This window comes from Achroia grisella, unplaced genomic scaffold, assembly GCF_030625045.1.
Source record: "Achroia grisella isolate CSIRO2021 unplaced genomic scaffold, CSIRO_AGI_Agris_v1 utg768, whole genome shotgun sequence".
Taxonomy (NCBI): Eukaryota; Metazoa; Arthropoda; class Insecta; order Lepidoptera; family Pyralidae; genus Achroia; species Achroia grisella.
The window spans coordinates 316,651-339,446 of record NW_026713015.1 but is presented as its reverse complement, the minus strand read 5'-3'; the positions used below and the strand labels follow the sequence as shown (position 1 = coordinate 339,446).

The window sequence follows — 22,796 nt, the reverse complement described above, 5'->3', positions numbered from 1 at the left end:
TGTGTCGATGTCTAACCTATAACATTAAAGCTTGGATGGCATATTCTCTTTTATATGCGCTATGAACACATTCCATTAAAAAATGATGCAGATCTTCTTTCCCACAAGCTTCACAATTAGGGGATATCACTTTTTTCATTAAATAAGCAAATTTATTTAATGGAATGTGTCCGGAACGCAGTCTATTCTCAATTACAATGTGCTGCCTATTAATCTTTGTGAGAACCAGAGAATACGAGGAGGCTGGCATTGTATCGTTTATACCTTATACCCTTTGACTTAGATCTTTCATCAAAATATTCTTTCCAGCTTTTATAGCACTTTTTTATACTTGCTTAGTATCTCTGAATAGTCTGAACGCAGCAGCTGAACTTTCTCCTATACTGACACGTTTATTCTGTTTGTCCTATTCAACTGGAATAGTACCCATCTCTGGAAGCTTGCAAATATCCAACCGGTACCCAAAGGAGGTGATCGAGCAAACCCTTCTAACTATCGTCCCATTGCTATTACATCCGTAATTTGTAAAGTTATGGAGCGTATATTAAATAACCATCTTTTAACGTACCTAGAAGACAATGAGCTCCTCAGTGATCAACAGTACGGATTTCGAAAAAACAGATCTACTGGCGACCTCTTAGTGTACGCTACGCATCAATGGGGAGAAGCTATTGAGAAATATGGTGAAGCTCTTGCTGTATCTCTTGATGTTTCCAAGGCGTTTGACAGGGTTTGGCACGATGGACTTATAAGCAAACTTCCCTCCTTTGGTATCCCTAATAGTCTTTGCTGCTGGGTTTCGAACTTTTTGAAAGATCGTTCGATAAGGGTAGTCATTGACGGCTGCTCTTCTGACCTCTTTAACATCAATGCCGGGGTGCCTCAGGGGTCCGTTCTTTCCGCTACATTATTTTTGCTATATATGAATGATGTGCTTAAACCCGGAATCCTGGGGTATGCTGACGATAGTACTATTTCAGATAGGTACCTGCTTAATAGTAGTGCCGGGGGGGCAGAGTTGAATTCCCAACGTCAGAGTTTGATTCGGCGAATAGATCAGAAGCTACAGACGGTATCTGACTGGGGTGATGCTAATCTCATGAGATTTAATGCTACAAAAACCCAAGCTTGTCTATTTTCCACTAAAAAGAACCCCTTTAACCTATCTCCAACTTTTCGAAATGCATCTGTCCCGGTTTCTGACCATCTCGATCTTCTAGGTTTAACAATATCATCCAACCTAAATTTCGTATATTGAATCTAGAGCTAAAACGGCATCAAAAAAACTGGGCGTCCTCTCAAGGGTTAGGAGATACTTCACACCTGGACAGCTTTTAACGCTATACCAAGCACAGGTCCGATCTTGCATGGAGTATTGTTCCCACTTATGGGATGGATCCGCTCAGTACCAACTTGACGCTCTAGACTCAATCGACAGACGAGCAAGGAGACTTATCGGGGACGAATCACTTGTAGCTAAGAGGCTTCAAAGTCTTAATCACCGACGTAAAGTAGCTTGTCTATCGGTGTTCTATAGGCTCCATTTTGGCGAATGTGCTCAAGAACTGCACAACCTCATTCCTCCAGCACCGTTCCATCAACGTACAACAAGACGTAGAGAGCGGCTCCACCCCTACACTATTGACATCCCAGCTGCTCGAACTAACCGTTTTGCATCATCTTTCCTTATGCGAGCAGCTAAGGAGTGGACCTCTCTACCAGCGTCTATTTTTCCTGCCTCTTACAACATTGGGTCTTTTAAGTCAAGAGTGAATAGGTATTATTTGAGCAACAGCTTAGACCACATCATCACTTAACATCAGGTGAGATTGCGGTCAAACGCGCTCAAATTATGATATAAAAAAAAAAAAAAAAAAAAATAAAGTCTGGAAACACATCAATAATTACTCCTCTATGTACTTCATAACACGAGTCTATGGACATCATCACAAAGTCGCTGTCGCTGTCCGTCCCTATGTATGCTTAAATCTTTAAAACTACGCAACGGATTTCGATGCGGTTTTTTTGAAGTTTTTTTATGTGTATAATACATGTACACCCGTGCAAAGCTGGGGTGGATAGCTGATTATGTATAAACAGCACGACAAAATACTATTGACAACTCGTTGAGGATATTATATCATTTCGCTGGCTCGCAAAGGACCTCACAGATAATCTTCCATGCTCTGCTCATTGGGCAGACTTTGATCACACCCCTTTGATCGTTATGTTATTACCACGCATCGTTAATTGCGGGTTCGATGCTCGAGTATGTTAGTGGAAGATTTTGAATGGCTCCCTCGACTGACGTGTGTTTGGGCGTGAAACCAACCGGTGATAACTAAATGTGATAATGCTCCAGTAGATTGAGTGACAGATTCTTATTTCCATATCCGTTTTTACTACTTAAAACCGCTTTGTTAACTAGCTGTACTCTACATGGAATTTAACTTTATTTTTCTATAATAATATATTTTTTCTAAAACAAAATTAGCGTAAGTTACTCCTTATTACATCAGCTACCTGCCAAAAAAAGGCCCGTCAAAATCGGTCCAGCCATTTCAGAGATTCGTCGGAACAAAGAGACAGATAGACAAAAATTGTAAAAAATGTTATTTTGGTGTATGTACCGTATTTATATTCATATGCATGTAGTAAAAAACGGTTATTCCAATATTACAAACAGACACTCCAATTTTATTTATATGTATAGACTAGTTGACTTCGTATGCATCTTACAGTGACCTTGATCAAATAATAAAAAAAAAATGGCAACGAAAAAAGTTTTATCATTCTAGCTTCAAAAATGACGAGTTTCCATACAAAGTTTTACCTTCTGTTTTATTTTACCTCCTTAAGGGTAACATTTATTTACTTTTTAATATAAACTTTAGATTTCATATTTATTAACATTTAATCAGCTTTAAAAAATGGGATTGATAGGACTTTAGTCTGAGGGCACCGCTATGGGTTAGAACCTCAACTCAGGCCGTCGTAAATCGATCTCCGTTTGAATTGGACGGGGGATCGATCGGAAGAGCCCTTGAGATGGCGTGCACATAATAAAAATTATTATTATATCATAATATAAAGCAGAGAAAAAAACGTGATAATTTCCCGCCAAAAAAACATGGCGGCAAACCGAAGCCACCCGGAGCATTTGACCTGAAAAAATCTCTTGAAGAATCTATAGTTGGAAGAATACGCTTCACCACTGCCTTTGTAATATTAAAAAGTTATTCAAGCGTTATAACGATCAAAGAGCTCACTCAACGACGTTGTCTATGCTCTATTGAAGATAAGCCGATTAGTCTATGCTTACATCCCTGACCAATCATTAGTCGCGCTGAGCGCGTTCTTTATTCAAATTTAGACTCCGATGGTCAGTTGCGTTTCACATCTCAACGGGTCAACACGCTTTTGATGTATCCACATTTTTCGCTCTAATAAAAAATGTGCTACAAGGTTTTGTATGCGTGAAAATGAACAGTGGAAGGTAATGGCCATTTTTTCCACTCTATTTGCTTGCTGTTACTCAATATAACGAGATGGGAAATTAATAAAAATAGACATTGCGTACAGGCTGATGTTATTACTCGTCGATATAAGGAAATATATATTTTGCTTATGAAATATTTATTTACATAGAAATAATTAGATATTTTTTTACATAAATGGAATGGTAAATACATTTACGGCCTATTTATATAAGGATAATAAAAATTATGAAATGTATTTTATATTTTATGTACTAGCTACTCACCCCGGCTTCGTACTGGTGTGCATGTATCTATATTGTGGAATGAAATACCTGCCGAGGTTTTCTCGAGAGACTACAGCATGGGGTTTTTTAAGAAGGGTATATTAAGGTTTATTAAGGGCCGTATGCTTGTTTGCCACCTAAGTGGTATAAAAAAAAAATATATATATATATATATATATATATATATATATATATATATATAACTCATAGGGGACTGACATAGTGAATCTATCAACGCACAGCCCAAACCACTGGACGGATCGGGCTGAAATTTGGCATGCAGGTAGATGTTATGACGTAGGCATCCGCTAAGAAAGGATTTTGATCAATTCTACCCCCAAGGGGATAAAATAGGGGATGAAAGTTTGTATGAAACTGTCAATTTTATACCGATCGGTCTGAGACTGCATACATAAATCTACTATGACATAGGCATCCCCATCCATAAGAAAAGATTTTGATAAATTCCACCCCTAAGGGGATAAATTAATGCGAGCGAAGCCGCGGGCGAAAGCTAGTTATATATATAAACCTTCCTATTTTCTATCTACTAAAAAAAGACGCTTCAAAACCCGTTGCGTAGTTATATAGATTTAAGCATACATAGGGACGGACAGACAGCGACAGCGATCTGTTTTATACTATGTAATGATGATGATGGGTCTTAACAGTATACCAGTGGAGGATGATAGGATGAAGGTAGATCTGTTAGATCACTGGTGAATTTAACACTAATTTATAATCAAGTAGTCAGTTATTGTCAACTGTCGATGTTGAGAACGCAACACTTGATATGTCCACATTTCGCTCGGTATATTTGAATAAAGAAAGAAATTACTCCAGTAGACGGTGGTAGTCTGTAGCCTACTTGCGAGTCATGTTCTCCTGGTACTTTCACTGTAGTATCGGTAATAGTAAGATAACTTCACGACTGTTATCTTTGATGGGGTAGTCAGAGTCATTGTCAACTGTCCATGTTGTGAACGCAACACTTGACATGTCTACAATTCGTTCGGTATATTTGAATTAAAAAAAAACATATTACTGCAATAGACGGTAGGCTGTAGCCTACTAGCGAGTAATGTTCTCCTGGTACTTTCACTGTAGTATCGGTAATAGTGAGATAACTTCACGACTGTTATCTTTGATGGGGTAGTCAGAGTCATTGTCAACTGTCCATGTTGTGAACGCAACACTTGACATGTCTACATTTCGCTCGGTATATTTGAATAAAGAACCACATTACTCCAATAGACGGCGGTAGTCTGTAGCCTACTTGCGAGTCATGTTCTCCTGGTACTTTCACTGTAGTATCGGTAATAGTAAGATAACTTCACGACTGTTATCTTTGATGGAGTAGTCAGAGTCATTGTCAACTGTCGATGTTGTGAACACTTGACATGTCCACATTTCGACATATATTTGAATACAACGTATCCGTTCGAACCTATGACCTTTGAAGTATATTCATTATATATACATTTAATTTTATTTCATCTTGTTTACTTGTTTGGTTTTGTTTATATTTGTTAAACTGTTGAAAAGCACTGAATAACTATTTTTCTTTCTTTCTTTCTAAGTCGGTCTATAACAGCAGATAATTCACTAAAAATAATTCCACAAATTGGTTATTCCGGGAATCGAACCCTAGACTACACATAAGCAAAGCTATACTCCTAACATCTACACCACAGGGCCCACACGATCGAGTCTGACCTTGCATCTTTAATTTCTGAGAATTGCTAATGTCAATTAAACATCCAATCTTGATGAACTCCGTCGTCGGGCGACTGCTAATAAATTTATTGAATACATAACAAGTAGTATGGACTCGAGGAGGTCAATATAAATTGGTTCTTTAATAGCTACTCCATAATTCTACAGGTCATAGGTCAAATGAGTTATCAACACACTTTGATAATGGATTGAATGGCAAAGGAGTGTAACTCGAAAATGTTATATATATTTTTTTATTCTATTAAAAATTGAGGGTTTATTCCGGAGAATTATGCCACCCCCATCCGTGCAATAGTACAAAATATCTAAATTATGACACATTTAATAATAATAATCTCAGGACAATTCACACAGCGCCATCTAGACCCAAGTTAAGCTAGCTAAAGCTTGTGTTATGGGTACTAGACAACTGATACAAATACACAGATTTTTTTTCGTAAATACATAATATATGTATTTTATCTATACATAGAAAACACCCAGACCGATACAAATAATCATACTCATGAATACAAATGTTTGTGCCGTGCGAGGAATCGAACCCGTGACCATCGAACGTAAAGCGATGTGCTAGACCGCTAGACCACCGAGTTCGTCAATTTCTTTCTTTAATGCCAACTTTGACTATGATAATTTTGATGGCTTCTTCTGTTAATGGATTATTGAGAAGACGTATCGTTTAGAAAAAGTCAATAAGTCTTTTATGGGAATAGGTATAAAAATTTACAATAAAATACCAAAGGATTTAATGGAATTACCCTTAAATAAATTCATAACATCTGTTAAATCATATTTATTGAGTAAAGCCTATTACACAGTAAACGATTACTTGAATGACGAGCGTGCATGGCAATAGTTGTTCATGTAAGGGATTTTCATTAAATGTTAGACATAGACACCTATATAAATATACATTGTAAATAAACTGGCTTTTAAAAAAAGTAATTCAATTGAGTTTCTTGCCAGTTCTTCTCAATTGGATCTATATACCGAACTGGACGGTAGGGAAAAAATTAAAATTATAATGTAAAAAACTTGACGTTCATAAGCGGCTACAATGTTCTACACGAATAAATGATTCTTGAATTTGAATTTTAATACTATTGCAGAGACCGATGCAATTTCGAAAGGTAACAATTCGCGTCGTTTGGACTCGTTCCGTATTCCATAATAATATGATAAACATCTTCAATTTTTAAGCGAATTTGTATATAAATAGAAATAGAAATAATCTTTATTCAAATAAACTAATTACAAGCACTTTTGATTAGTCATATTTTGATTCTACCACTCATTCGGAATGCAGATTCATCACAAGAAGAATGAGCAAGAAACTTGTGTGTTGCTCTTTTGAATAGATGTTTTTTTTTAATAATAATTATAGTATAACAAGTAAGAGGCATGCGATAATAAACATAGAAATCGCTACGCACTCATTATTAGTGTAATCAGATAATATTGTCACTGCGATTTATTTTAAGTTTTTCTATAAAAACATTATTGTCGTTAGCGAATTCTTATGTGAATCTTTTTCTAAGTATGTGAATAATTTCTCGAATTGAACTTTAAGTTTATTTTTAAATATATTTTTATTTGACGGCTTAGGACTGACAGTAACGGTCCTATATACATGAACAGCACTAAGTTTGTTTCCCTATCTATTTGTATCTCTGTTCGTTACCTTAATAGTTTTTTCGGACTACTCTAACGCTATTTGCCGTAGCTGACTTTTAGAGCTTCACCTGACGATAGGATGCGAGTGCAAATGGCACTCCAAACTAAAGGAAGTACTTATGGAGCGGCTGAAATCGAACTCCCGCCTAACGGATACGACTTGTAAAAACTAACAAGAACAAACCGTATGGACGCCGTCAGAAATTCAAATTATAATGACTGTAATCTGACAAGGGGTTCAAATAGAGGATGAAAGTTTGTGCAAATAAAATAGCGAATAAAAACTAGTAGAAACTACAAAACAACAAACTGTAAGTTATAAATTCTTATTATAATGACTGATACAATCTACCAGAGGGGTGAAATACGGGATGAAAGTTTGTGCAAACAAAATGGCGGATAACAGCTAGTGAAACTAATAAGAACAATTAGAATAGCGTTGTAAAGTCAACTTATGATATAACTTTAAATTACATGGTATTGAAATTTGATATCTCATTCTATTGGAATGGCAATGCATGAGTATCACGACCAACAGTTTGTTTCCGTAAAAAATTTATGCCATTACAGTAAAAAAAAATTACTTGAGATTACAATAAAAGATGATTTTAGAGTTACAACGCTGTCTCCCGCAGGGTAGTTACTTTAATTCACTGCAATTCTTGCCGGGAGCAGTCGTGTGTGATAACTAACAATATAATATTATAGTACAAGAGTTTATTACATATGTGAAATAAAACATAGTGAGACGTGACTCAAAATTAGTGACAATTTGGACTTATGAATCATTTCCTTAGCCTTGATTGGTATGTAAAAAATTATATTACACTTGAAAAAGGAACACCGAGTTCCTGTTGAGCGTGGACATACCTCGTCACTTAGTACTAAACATTTGTATGAAGCTGTGTACCAACATTAGAAAGAGAAATAGAAATATTCCTTATTCAAATAACTCAATACAAGCACATTTGAATAGTCATATTTTTTATTCTACCACTCATTCGGAACGCAGGCTCATCACAAGAAGAATGAGCGAGAAACTTGTGTGTTGCTGTTTTAAATAGATATTTTGTTAGTGTAATTATTACACAATAACAAGTAAGAAGAATATTAGAATTGGGTAAGAAACTATTTTAATCGACTTTTTGAGGTTACTTGTAACCCGAGAGCTGGTTACTTTGTCCAGAAGGTAAATATGGCGATTCAGAGGCGACACTGCCAGTATCTTGGGTAAGCTTCCTCAATGTGCCGCGTTGGATTACAATGATTGTTTTTTTTTTCTAAATGTAATTTTTTTTATGGATGATAATGGTATGGTGCACTCGCCTGCGCTAACGGTGTACATGGGCACCAGTGGAGAATGATAAGATGAGTATTAGGTCAGGTGTGTTAGCAAATGGCAATTTACCAAGATGGTTTGCAGAGAACCGCATGGAGTTCAACCTGACATGGTACATTGCTAGCAATAAGATAAGAATCATTATTAACAATCCTCTTTTCCCCTTGCGAATGTATATTAATCTAAATATATGTATCTATAAAAGTAATCTACATATATAAAAAAACAATTTTATAGGCATACTAGCTTTTGCGCGCGGCTTCGCTCGCGTAATTTGTCCCCTTAGGGGTGGAATTTATCAAAAACCTTTCTTAGAAGATGACTACGTAATAGTAGGTTTATGCATACAAAGTCTCAGCCCGATCGGATTAAAATTGACGAAGTTTCATATAAACTTTCATCCCCTATTTTATCCCCTTGTGGGTAGAATTAATCAAAATCCTTTCTTAGCGGATGCCTACGTCATAACATCTACCTGCATGCCAAATGTCAGCCTGACCCGTCCAGTGGTTTGGGCTGTGCGTTGATAGATCACTACGTCAGTCACCTTTGAGTTATATATATTTACATTATTTTGTATTAAGTGACATGAAGTGGTCCATAAAAAATAAAAAATATAATAGAACGACTAAAATAAGGACTAAACTCAATATATTACTCGCTATTCACTATTTATTAAATTACAAAAACTCCTGAAATAAATATAAAAATTTTAATTACTGTTAATCGTATGCGTCAGGCGGGAGTTGGCCTTCAGCCGCTCCATAAGTCCTTCCTTTGGTTTGGAGTGCCATCTGCACTCGCGCCCTATCATCCAGTGATGTTGTAAAGGCCAGCTGTTTTCAATCAAGCTTTAACTTAGCCCTTAGCCACTCCATAAATCCTTCCTTTGGTTTGGAGTGCCATCTGCACTCGCCCCCTATCGTCCGGTGATGCTGTAAAGGCCAGCTGTTTTCAATCAAGCTTTAACTTAGCCCTTAGCCACTCCATAAGTCCTTTCTTTGGTTTGGAGTGCCATCTGCACAAATCGTCCAGTGATGCTGTAAAGGCCAGCTGTTTTCAATCAAGCTTTAACTTAGCCTTCAGCCGCTCCATAAGTACTTCCATTGGTTTGGAGTGCCATCTGCACTCGCCCCCTATCATCCAGTGAAGCTGTAAAGGCCAGCTGTTTTCAATCAAGCTTTAACTTAGCCCTTAGCCGCTCCATAAGTCCTTCCTTTGGTTTGGAGTGCCATATGCACTCGCCCCCTATTATCCAGTGATGCTGTAAAGGCCAGCTGTTTTCAATCAAGCTTTAACTTAGCCCAGCCGCTCCATAAGTCCTTTCTTTGGTTTGGAGTGCCATCTGCACTCGGCCTCTATAGTCCGGTGATGCTGTAAAGGCCAGCTGTTTTCAATCAAGCTTTAACTTAGCCTTCAGCCGCTCCATAAGTACTTCCTTTGGTTTGGAGTGCCATCTGCACTCGCCCCCTATCATCCAGTGAAGCTGTAAAGGCCAGCTGTTTTCAATCAAGCTTTAACTTAGCCCTTAGCCGCTCCATAAGTCCTTCCTTTGGTTTTGGAGTGCCATCTGCACTCGCCCCCTATTATCCAGTGATGCTGTAAAGGCCAGCTGTTTTCAATATATAACTTAGCCCTCAGCCGCTCCATAAGTCCTTCCTTTGGTTTGGAGTGCCATCTGCACTCGCGCCCTATGGTCCGGTGAAGCTGTGAAGGCCAGCTGCCGTCAAGAGCATTAGAGTAGTCCGAAAAAAAATGTGTTATATCGCAGTTCGTATTAACTTAACAAAATATTAAATTTGTCGGAATCAGACAAAGAAAAAAAAATTAAAAATATAAAAATGTGCAACATATCTTAAAAAAAGGAACAAGCAATTTTTAGCACATTCTTATTAATTGAATAGGTTTTCCAAATAAGTGGTAATATAAAAAAAAAGAAAGATTAAAAAAAAGAATAAAATAAAAGATATTTCTATACTCACACTATTTTTTTTATTGTGGGTTTTGGGCTTTTGTCAGGTGTCAAGATTTTTAGTACTGCGACCTTCATAGATTCATTGTACTCGCCATTTTTCAAAATTCGCTATCTCTATATACCTATACCAGCTGACTCCGCAAACGTTGTTTTGCCATATAAATTAAAATCGCTATTAAAAATAGGGGTTATTGGTAGAAGACTGAAAATTTAGGGTTGTATGTCTTTTTCAATGCAAAATCATATAATAATATAAAAATAAAAATTACCAAATTATATAAAAAATGCGTGAGGTGGACAACCCTTATCACGTAGGGGTATGAAAAATAGATAGTAGCCGAGTCTCAGACCTACTGAATATGCATATAAAATTTCATAAAATCGGTCAAGTCGTTTCGGAGGAGTATGGTAACTAACATTGTGACACGATAATTTTATATATAACATAATATATGTGTTATATATGTTACTAGCTTTTGCCCGCGGCTTCTCTTACAAACATTTTACAAACGTTTCATACAAACTTTCATCCCCCATTTTATTCCCTTGGGGGTAGAATTAATCAAAATCCTTTCTTAGCGGATGCCTACGTCATAACATCTACCTGCATGCCAAAATTCAGGGCGATCCGTCCAGTGGTTTGGGCTGTGCGTTGATAGATCACTATGCCAGTCAGTCAGTCACCTTTGAGTTATATATATTTAGATACATTGAGATTAAAATGACAGATGTAAATGTTAAATTTACAAATAATGTACTATCTATAACGGAGTAGTAACAACCAGACCATAAACTACTACAACTAGTACCCATAACCAAGCTCTGCTTATCTTGGCACTAGATGGCGCTGTGTGAATTATCCTGGAACATTATTATTGTCAAAATTTCCAACAACATAGAATATCTATTCACTATATACACATTGAATCTGTATTTATGTTTATATAGTTAATGCCCTCGGTACGAGACTGGATGATAAACAAACAGCATTATTACTCCTATCATTTTAAGATATATAATAGTCAAAACACATTACAGTGCTTAAGATAAATAATCATCTATACATATAAATAAAATTGGAGTGCCTGTTTGTAATATTGAAATAACCGTTTTACTACATGCATATGAATATAAATACGGTACATACACCAAAATAACATTTTTTACAATATTTGTCTGTCTGTCTGTTTGTTCCGGCTAATCTCTGATATGGCTGGACCGATTTTGACGGGACTTTTTTTGGCAAGTAGCTGATGTAATAAGGAGTAACTTAGGCTGCTTTTATTTTAGAAATATAAAGTTAAATTCCACGCGGACGAAGTCGCGGAAACAGCTAACTACTTACAAAGAAAATATTCTGTCCTACTATCAGTGAGTTTTAAATTTCTTCTACAAGAACGTTATACATACACCGAACGACGTTATGATAATAATATATAATATATAACAATAAATAATACATTATGATACATATATATATATTTATTATTTACGTAGCTTTGCAAAACAGCTGTCATGTAGACCGAATTTCCTGCCATCTAATCACCCACTAGTAATCCAAACTGTTTTAGATATAGCGACATCTAGCGCCTACGTCGGCGAAATAAAATAGCCCGAGTTAGGAAGGCACCATTGTTCTGTGGGATGGGGTATCTGTGCGTAATAATATGTTATCTGTGGTTATATTATGGTCATCATCATCATCATCATCGGTCCACATCAATCCGCTTCAGTCCACTGGGCACGATCTTCAGCCCTTCTCTTCCAATTGCTACCCGCGACCCTACATATATCGTCGCTCCACCTAGCTCCGAGATATATTATGGTAAATAATTTTATTTATATTTTGTTTGTTTCAGATCACCTCACAATATGTTATTGAAGTGCCTGCTATTGTTAATCGGTGATTATCATATCTATATAACCCAATCAAATCAAATCAAAATCTTATTTCGTGTAGATCTAATATAGACTCTTATGATATATCAAATGTAGTGAAATATTTAATGAATATTTTTATTATTTAACTAGCTACTCGCCCGGCTTCGCACGGGCGTACATGTATTATATATAAAAACCTTCCTTTAGAATCACTCTATCTATTAAAAAAAAACACTTTAAAATCCGTTGCGTAGTTTTAAAGATTTAAGCATACATAGGGACAGACAGCGACAGCGTCTTTGTTTTATAGTATGTAATGATGATTATTTTAGAGACATAAAAAAAAATATTTTAATTAATCTGTGTATTTGTACTATCTCTAAACAGGTTGATTTGAAAAAAATACGAGCTGAGTTTCTTGTCAGTTCTCAGCTCGATGCACTTTGAACTAACGGTAGATTTGACATATCGTAAGACTGTGTAATAGACCTCCATGAATAAAGATATTTTGATTTGATTTGATATGAAAATTACAGGATAAAAAACATGACATCTTAGTGCTTCCGAATAAGCTGTATCACGTTATCACGTGATAGCTTTTAACCATTCCCCACAATCGTCATTTACACTTAACCGATAAATCCTATTTCAAAATCAAATTCAAATTCAAAAATGATGTAGGACAGTTTAGCCGCTTATGAACGTCAAATTTTTATAATTTTGCCCTACCGTCCAGTTCAGTATATAGATCCAATAGAGAAGAACTGGCAAGAAACTCAATTGAATTACTTTTTTTTAAAGCCAATTTATTTACAATGTATATTTATATAGGTGTCTATGTCTAACATTAAATGAAAATCCCGTGCATGAACAACTATTGCCATGCACGCTCGTCATTCAAGTAATCGTTCAGTGAGTAATAGGCTTTGCTTCACTTCAGGAGCCGTCTCCATCAAAGCCAGTTCTGCAGGTCTTCAGTTGCTGTTCCCTGAGCATAAGGAGTACATCTATGTGGTGAAGACCACAGTCTCCACTGGCGTGGCTGAGCGTGCCACCTACTGGACGCTGGATGGTAGGCTTACCGTCGCCGTCGCAAATAACTTTACCAGAGCTAGACTTCAGTTGGAGAACTTGAAGGTATATTGTACATCTATACATATAAATAAAATTGGAGTGTCTGTTTGTAATATTGAAATAACCGTTTTTTACTACATGTATATGAATGTCTGTTTGTTCCGGCTAATCTCTGAAATGGCTGGACCGATTTTGACGGGACTTTATTTGGCAGGTAGCTGATGTAATAAGGAGTAACTTAGGCTACTTCTATTTTAGAAAAATAAAGTTAAATTCCACGCGGACGAAGTCGCGGGTACAGCTAGTATTATAAATACGATTGTAATTCTGTCTGTCTGTCTGTCGCGCTTTAACCTCAAAAATACTCAACCGATTTAAATGAAATTCAGTACACAGATAGCCTAGACCCTGAGAAAGGATATGCAAAAATGATACTGTTAAGGGCGTATCATAATATAGGGGATGAAAGTTTTTTTTTAATATCGTCAATTTTGAACCAAGAATGATGAATCTTTTTCTTTAGTCTTTTTGGGTAAGATTATTAAATATTTTATCTTTATTTGATCTAGGTCACTATTCCATGCGCACGAAGTCGCGGGCACAGCTTTATATATATATTTCAAGATTTTTTAATGTTACCAGGCTTCGGCGTTCAGCAAGAATGAGCATACACCCGGACAGTCAAAAGAAGCGGAAAAATATTTGACTGAACCGTGGGAAATTGACTATAATGTGAGTATAATAGAATAGAATAGAATAGAATAGAATAGAATAGAATAGAATAGAGTAGAGTAGAGTAGAGTAGAGTAGAGTAGAGTTTAATCTAATTTTTAGTTGTAGTACATAATAGTTCCGAAAAGTGAACTAGATGTCGCTGTCTCAATTATGTATAATTTCTACATCGCGGTGGCAAGATATTTTTGCATTATGTCTTAAGTTATAGCACGTTTCATAATGTGAGCCTCCTCTGATCGATCCCCCGTCCAATTCAAACGGGGATCGAAATTACGATGGCCTGAGCCGAGGTTCGAACCCCTAGTGGTGCCCTCAGACTAAAGTCGTATCCGTCGGGCAGGAGTTGGCCTTCAGCCGCTCCATAAGTCCTTCCGCGGGTTTGGAGTGCCATCTGCACTCGCCCCCTAACGTCCGGTGAAGCTGTAAAGGCCAGCTGCGGCCAACAGCATTAGAGTAGTCCGAAAAACAATGTAATAAGAGAGAAAGAGAGAGGAGAATATTCTTACTACTGAATATACACAGTTCCGGTACTATCCTTGGGTTTCATTTACTAATAGGGTCTAAGATCTAGTACAGTTCAGGTCATTAGTACAGCACTAAATAAGTCGAGTCGAGTTTAATAGAATAGAATAGAAAATCCTTTAGTTATATTTTTCTTTCGTGTTATTTATTTATTTATATAACTTTAATGCACACAGTACAAAAGTAACAGTACATTTGGCGGACTTAACACCATGCGGTATTTTCTACCAGTCAACCATAGGCAGTACAGAGAAAAATTGTTGGCGGTGCAAAAATAATCATAACAAAAAAAAAAACAAGGCATAAAAAATGATATAATAATATTTATACTATTACATTTACAATAATACATAAATATAAAAATATATAAACAAAGAAGGAATATATAATATGATATACAAATACATACTCATACACAATACATACACAATTATATGAATACATACCAAACAATCTGACAGTTACACCACAGAGAATAAAAAGATAAATATAAGGTAAAGAGAAACGAGAGAAAAATAAAATAAATAAATAAAATAACAAAAAATTATATTAATAACTGGGTCGTAAGACGAATAATTGTATGGCAATTGATACCTTCATTTGCCATAAAATAATTCATGTTAAGATCCGGTTAAGAAAATAGAAAATCCTTTATTCAAATAAACTTAACTTAAGCACTTTTGAATAGTCATAGTTATCATTCTTTCAATCTACCGCTCATTCGGAAAGCTGTCTCATCACAAGAAGAACGAGCAAGAAACTTGTGTGTTGCTCTATTAAATAATCATTGTAACTTTACATTTCCGATTCGAAACGTGTGAATACAAACTACCAACTAGCACTAATTTATTAATGTTAGATATTAAGTACACAATAGGATTAAAGATTTTCAAAGCGTTTGTGGCCCTGGTCCCCACTGACTTACTGCCCACCTTCATGAAAGAGGACTACTGGCCGAAAGGTGTGGTGTATCGGCGCTACCGTGGCAGATTGCCGTCTTCAGTGCCGTGATCACACAGACAATATAGTTGTATTGGTTTTTAAATATTATATTATATGTATGTTAGTCTATAAGGTATTTATAATATGGGCCTAGTTGCCTGAAATAAATGAATAAATAAATAAATAAAATCAGTCGTAGTGATTAGAGCAGACCAGTTCCTACAAGCAGCTCGTTCACGAGTATACTCTACGTGTTCCAGGATAACGATTTAGTGGAATCACTTTACGTGGGGTCAGAACCAGTTTGGACCACAAACGTCAAGAGGGCACTATCATTGAATTTCCAGTTGAGCAAGAAATCTGGAACCTATGTGGTTGATGAGGTAAATATTTATTCTTATTTATAATCTTTACTAACTGTACTCTCTTTGTCCGAGTGGCATTTTATTTTCTAAAATAAAAGTAGCCTAAATTACTCCTTATTACATCGGCTACCTGCCAAAAAAAGTCCCGTCAAAATCCGTCCAGCCATTACAGAGATTAGCCGGAACAAACAGACAGACGAAAATTGTAAAAATATGTTATTTTCGTGTATGTACCGTATTTATATTCATATGCATGTAGTAAAAAACGGTTGTTTCAATATTACAAACAGACACTCCAATTGAATTTATATGTATAGACTTGCTAAGCTGTGCAACCCAGCCCGTCCCGTTGTCTGTCTGTCGGTCTGTAATCAAATCTTGCAAGTTAAATTTGATCCACTTCAATCCGAGATAGCAAGAGGAAAAAGGTGCTAAATATTCTTAATTATACCATCAAAATATAACACGCTTTTATTTATAAAGTTGGGAATGTGATAAAAACGGAAAGATTCAATAATAAAGATGTAAAGTTTTATTAATAACTAGCTGTACCTGCGACTTCGTCCGCGTGGAATTTAACTTGATTTTTCTGATATAAATGTATTCTAAGTTACTACTTATTATATTAGCTACCTGCCAAAAAATGTCCCGTCAAAATCTGTCCAGCTATTTCAGAGATTAGCTAGAACAAACAGACAGACAGACAGACAAAAATTGTAAAAAATGTTATTTTGGTGTATGTACCGTATTTATATTCATATGCGTGTAGTAAAAAACGGTTATTTCAATATTACAAATAGACACTCCAATTTTATTTATATGCATCGATATACAATTACTACGTCTGGTCTTACTTGACATATATAATTATATATCGCCGAATTTACATAATATCTTTTAAAATTATCGTCTATATGTTATTCTGATGTATAAGTTATATTACTGTAAAGTATCATCAAAATCCGTTCAGTAAGTTTTGCGTGAAAGTGTAACAAACATCCATACATACTCACAAACTTTCTTATAATATTATATATATATTTGTTATAATATTAGTAAGTATTTGGTACAATCTTGTACCAAATGTAGAAAATAATTAAAACAGAATGAGGTCTTATCGCTCAGCTTACTTTAATGATGATGATTTAAGACTTTTGTAATAGACTTTATGGAACCCTTTTTTTTCTATACGATCGTAAATGTAACTCAGGAAAACTCACATAGAGCTTTCTAGTCCCAAGCTAAGCATTTTGTGTTATGGGTACTAGACAATTGATAGAAACATTTAAATATTTTTTAGACTCATGAGGGTCAAGACTTAGGAGCGATGGCTTTTATCTCCTCAAGATAGAGTATATACTTTCCAAAGGAGATATTTCGTTTATCCATGAGTGAACTACAACCACAATAAAATCAATAACTGTAGTGTAGTTATTAAATGTATTCCCAGCCCTGTCTCCATCACAGCTGCACTACCATCTACACAGTCAGCGGGAACATAGTGAAGAAATACACGAATCAGAAGATTACGTCTTCTGAAACTGAATTCTTATGGAGCTCTGTACCAACTATCACTCAATTCGCAGGAAGAAATTATGTAAGTACTGAAATTAGCTAAAAGAGGAGCTATCTCCCGCGTTCACTTATGATGCCTAAATTCCCAAATTTGGGTGTATTTGTGAGTCTGCCTGTGTGACCCAAATGAGGATCCTCCCGCGTACACTTATGATGCCTAAATCCCCAAATCTGCTGTGACCCCCAATCTAGATGCTATGATGTGTAAATGATAAGTCCGGGCTGCTTTCCAACTTGATATATTGAGTACACGATGATTGAGTGTGGACTGATGCTTGCTTGTGAGTATTTGGTGTACTGAAGGGGAAATGGTATGTGTGGGCGTTATATAGACGTGGAGCGGTGTAAAATGCTGACGGCTGACGGTGACGCACCGTATATTGGGAAATTTGGGGAAAATCTCTGAGGAAAGTCTGGAAATTTTGTCGTCTTGGACGTTTATTTGGCTTCTAAATTTCCAGACTTTTATCAAAGTATTCATCATCATCATCAACTGCTTCTTCCTTATCCCATTTATTTGTGGTCGTGATAATATATTTTTCTCTTCGATTCATCTCTATTCGCAGTCATCTCGTATATCATAGTCTTGTTAAAGTTGAAAGGTCGTCAAAATGAAACTTCTTTTGTGTTCAAGGGTTTATTTTTCTGAACACTCGTTACTCATTAAAGAAAAATATGTGGGTTTATAACTACCTGCCAAGGTTTTATCACGAGATTGGGGTTTTTTAAGAAACTCTTCTTGAAACCAGTCAACCGTTGCGTTAATCTCAGATCGTACAGCCATCGATAGGGAAATCCTATCCACTCGCCCACCACCTAAGTGCTCTCGGACAGTGTGATTTCAGAGGAGCTTCCTCCCGCATACACTTAGATTGTGGAATGAACTACCGCCGAGGTTTCTCTCGAGACTACAGCAGGTTTTTCAAGATGGGTATATTAAGGTTTCTTAAGGGTTGGCAACGCGCACGTGACACCTCTGGTGCCTCAGGCTACTACGGTAACCCTTTGGTAACCGTAGTCTATGGACGCCTGAGACGCCGGTAACCTTCAGATGGGCCGTATGCTTTTTTGCACATCATAGTGTAAAAAAAGATATTTTTGATACCACAACTGGGTTGGTAAATGGTTAAGGTTAATAAAAAGGCGGATGCACAGTAAATGATATAATTTTAATAATACTGAGATTTAATATTGAGAACCTCCACGGTCGGCAAAATTACGAAGATGGAGTAATGATGTATGTATTTTTGCATCATTATCACAGCCAGAGTCAATGTCATCAGCAGAGAGGGTCTATGAAGTGGATGATACTAGAGGACTCATCAGTTTGGACTTGAAGGGGAGTCTGCAGTACAAGCTGAACAACCACATCCTAAATGTTATTTCTGAGTAAGTATAAACCCCACACGAGGGAACCTAAGTGGTCTCGGACAGTGCAGTTTTCCCGGTCTTGGACAGTGCAGTTTCAGAGAGACTTTTTTTTTATGGATGACAATGGAATCCTCCCTACGCTAACGGTTTACGTAGGCTTACAAATTCACCAAGATTTATCACGATAGAATGAACTGACATGGTACACTGCTAGCAATAAGATCATCAATCCACATTACTAACAATCCCCTTTCCCCCCTCTCGAGAAACTACAGTGTGGGGTTTTTCAAGAAGGGTATTTTATGGGTTGGTAACGTGCACGTGACACCCCTGGTGTTTCAGGCGTCCATAGGCTAAGGTAACCATTTACCACCAGGTGGGCCGTATGCTTGTTGCCACCATCGTAGTTTGAATTTTACAACTTTGCATTCTTGCTCAATTATAAAAGTTAGTATTTTAGAAATTTCTAAATTACCAAGATTACTGACTATCCAGGTTGACTGTAAGATGGCTTTAAGCGAAATGGCCGCCTTTAGTTTAGCACATTTATGTAAAGATTTCTTTTATCACAATAAAGAATAATATTATTAGACTAGCTGTACCCGCGACTTCGTCCGCGTGGAATTTAACTTTATTTTTCTAAAATAAAAGAAATCTAAGTTACTCCTTATTACATTAGCTACCTGTTTGTAATATTGAAATAACCGTATTTTTATTCATATGCATGTAGTAATCATGCACCTTTTTAAAATTTCTGTCTGTCTGTCTGTTTGTTTCGACTAATCTCTGAAATGGCGGGACCGACAGGATTTTTTTGACAGGTAGCAGATGTAATAGAAGTAACTTAGACTACTTTTATTTTAGAAAAATGAGATAAATTCCACGCGGACGAAGTCGCATGTACAGCTAGTATATAAATAAAATAAATATCTTTTCAGACTTTCACTGTACTATGAAACATACAGACCAATACAGGATACGAAAGAGTTATCATTAAACAAAACATCAATAATATATGAAAAAAGCGATTTTAGCCACCCGTCCAACGGAATTAGGGATGTAAAAAAAAGTCAATTGAAGAATGAAACTTTAGAGGTAATAGTTTTACTTTCCTTTCATCCTTCATTTTTTCTTCAAAGGTATATAAAAGGTAAAGATATCATGAGTTAATGGTAATCGTCCCCTTGAACAGCACTACAGACATCACGTTATCATGTGACGACCGTGATACCACTCCTGCGTTGTCATTCCAGAGTACTAACATGTCACGCCTCTTATCCTGTAATTTCACTGTCTAATCTGCACCCTACAACCGAAACATCTTACAAAGCAAGCTGCTCGGCTGAAATAGGTGAGACTGAGGTGCACACGCGGACGTGTTTGTACACTTTACCTCTGGTAAAAGAATAATATATCATTACATAGTATAAAACAAAGTCGCTGTCGCTGTCTGTCTCTATTTATGCTTAAATCTTTAAAACTACGCAACGGATTTTGATGCGGTTTTTTTAATAATAGAGTGATTCAAGAGGAAGGTTTTCAAATTCAAAATATCTTTATTCGTGTAGGTCTATTACAGACTCTTATGATGAAACGAAATGATATTTATTCAGTAGAAGAAAAAACTAAAACACACATTAAGCAAACAAAAAAAAGAATAACAAACAGTGCTACAATTACAAAATGATATGTCAAATCTACTGTCAGTTCGGAATTATTTCGAGATGAGAAGAACTGACAAGAAACTCAGCTCGTATTCTTTTTAAATAATATCGTACATGTTTACAATAATACAGATTCATTTAAATTCCAATTTGGGAGAATAGAGTGACCACCAGCATATGCTATTGCAAGAAACAAAAAATCTCAGTCTATATTACGAACACTGATTATATATATATATATATATATATAATATGAATAATATGAATACTCTACATTTTTCAGATTCTACTCAAAATTGCAACAAAAGGTATAGATACGGACAATGTGGTCAGGAATGCGTCTCTCATACATAATTTGGATCTATACAATCTTTTAAAGTATGTATAAGAGAATTCTTCATTCATATAAACTTACATTTAAGCATTTTTGAATAGTCATTACTTATCTAAATATATATAACTCAAAGGTGACTGACATAGTGATCAACGCACAGCCCAAACCACTGGATGGATCGGGCTGAAATTTGTCATGCAGGTAGATGTTATGACGTAGGCATCCGCTAAGAAAGAATTTTGATTAACTGACGTCTTGTCGGTGGAGGCATCCACTTCCATCATGCTCTTTAATTCTTGATAACACGGTCCTCATTTGTTTGATTAATTCTCCCTCCCCCTCTTTCCTTCTATTTTCCCCTCAAGGGGATAAAATAGGGGATGAAACTTGGTTGGAACTTTGTCAATTTTAAACCGATCGGGCTGAGACTTTGCATGCATAAAGCTACTATGATGTAGGCATCCCCTAAGAAAGGATTTTGATAAATTCCACCCCTTTGGGGATAAAATAGGCGATGAATGATAATGAATTTGTATAAATCTTCTTAGATTTTGTAGGCCCTAATTTTTTATACACGCTAAACAAAAGTAAAGCTCCAAAAACTACACCTAATTAATAATAATACTTACTATTACGCGAGCGAAGCCACGAGCAAAAGCTAGTTAGTATATAAATAAATAAAAAAAAGTAACTTTCAATTTTAATTAATATTATTGACATATACAGGGACCTACCTAAGGGCTTTTTGGGCTGCAGCCCAGGGCCCGGAGGATGCAAAGGTCCCCAATCCCCATTGAAACGATATTTAGAATATAAAAAAAATATCTAGAATGTTAAAAACCTATCATAAGGTTGGCAACCCTGAGATCAATAACCCTGAGATCAATCAACCCGTACAAGTGTGCGTCTATCGAAAGGGACGAGAAATTTCTGGTCGCTTGTTTTTGGTCGATATATTTATTTAGTTGAGTAATATAATTAGGTAGGTTCCTAAGTAGATTTAGCCCAGGGCCCCACAAATTCACGGTCCGCCCCTGGACATATGTAATAGTAGTAATAGTAGCGATATAGTCTTGTAACTCAAAGCATGCTGTGGTAGAGATGTATCAACTCGAGTTAACTCGAGTTGAATTCTGCCAAATCGAGTTTGAAGAATTCAACTGGTAAATGAATGAATCAAGTGAAAGAGCGAGAGCATCATTCTATCATCGAACCGACAATGACATGAAATTTTTCGATCATTTCATATCATACAATTTTCACTAGTCACAAATATTTCAATATTGATTTGAGGTCGTTATTATTTTTTGTCGCATATTCTCCCGATCATGTTATCATTAAAATGATTATGAGTTCCTTGAGTTCTTCCGCGGCTATAAAGTGCCATTTCTACTCGCCACCTATAGTTCGATGAAGCTTTTAAGGCTAGATGGGCCCTAAAACATTAGTATTGTTCGAAAAATTAAAAAAAAAATATTCCAAGTAACTCGAGTCAACTCGAGTTAACTCGAGTCATGTTTATTACGAGTTAGCACATCTCTATGCTATGGTTAACTATAAGTATGAGAACAGTTAGTGTAAGACCATTAGAATTGTACAGAATCACGACAGATTTTGATTGCTGTATCTCATGTTGGTAATCCTTAAAAATAAATAAATAATTACAAGACATAATAATAATAATAATCTCAGGACAATTCACACAGCGCCATCTAGACCCAAGTTAAGCTAGCTAAAGCTTGTGTTATGGTTACTAGATAACAAACATACATATACATAGTTTTTTTTTTGTAAATACATATTATACATAGAATATACCCAGACCGATACAAACAATCATACTCA

General features: G+C 36.1%; 1 protein-coding gene across 1 annotated transcript in view; it reads left to right on the top strand.

The window, feature by feature from the left end:
• The first annotated feature begins 12,805 nt into the window (after window positions 1–12,805).
• LOC131850412 (uncharacterized) overlaps window positions 12,806–22,796 on the top strand; it is a 37,940-nt gene continuing 27,949 nt past the window's right edge. The window contains exons 1-8 of the mRNA XM_059200624.1: window positions 12,806–12,839; window positions 13,310–13,506; window positions 14,086–14,175; window positions 15,903–16,025; window positions 17,458–17,604; window positions 18,847–18,971; window positions 19,892–20,048; window positions 20,901–20,995. Coding sequence (XP_059056607.1) covers window positions 12,806–12,839; window positions 13,310–13,506; window positions 14,086–14,175; window positions 15,903–16,025; window positions 17,458–17,604; window positions 18,847–18,971; window positions 19,892–20,048; window positions 20,901–20,995 — 968 coding nt within the window. The remainder of the gene's footprint in view (window positions 12,840–13,309; window positions 13,507–14,085; window positions 14,176–15,902; window positions 16,026–17,457; window positions 17,605–18,846; window positions 18,972–19,891; window positions 20,049–20,900; window positions 20,996–22,796) is intronic.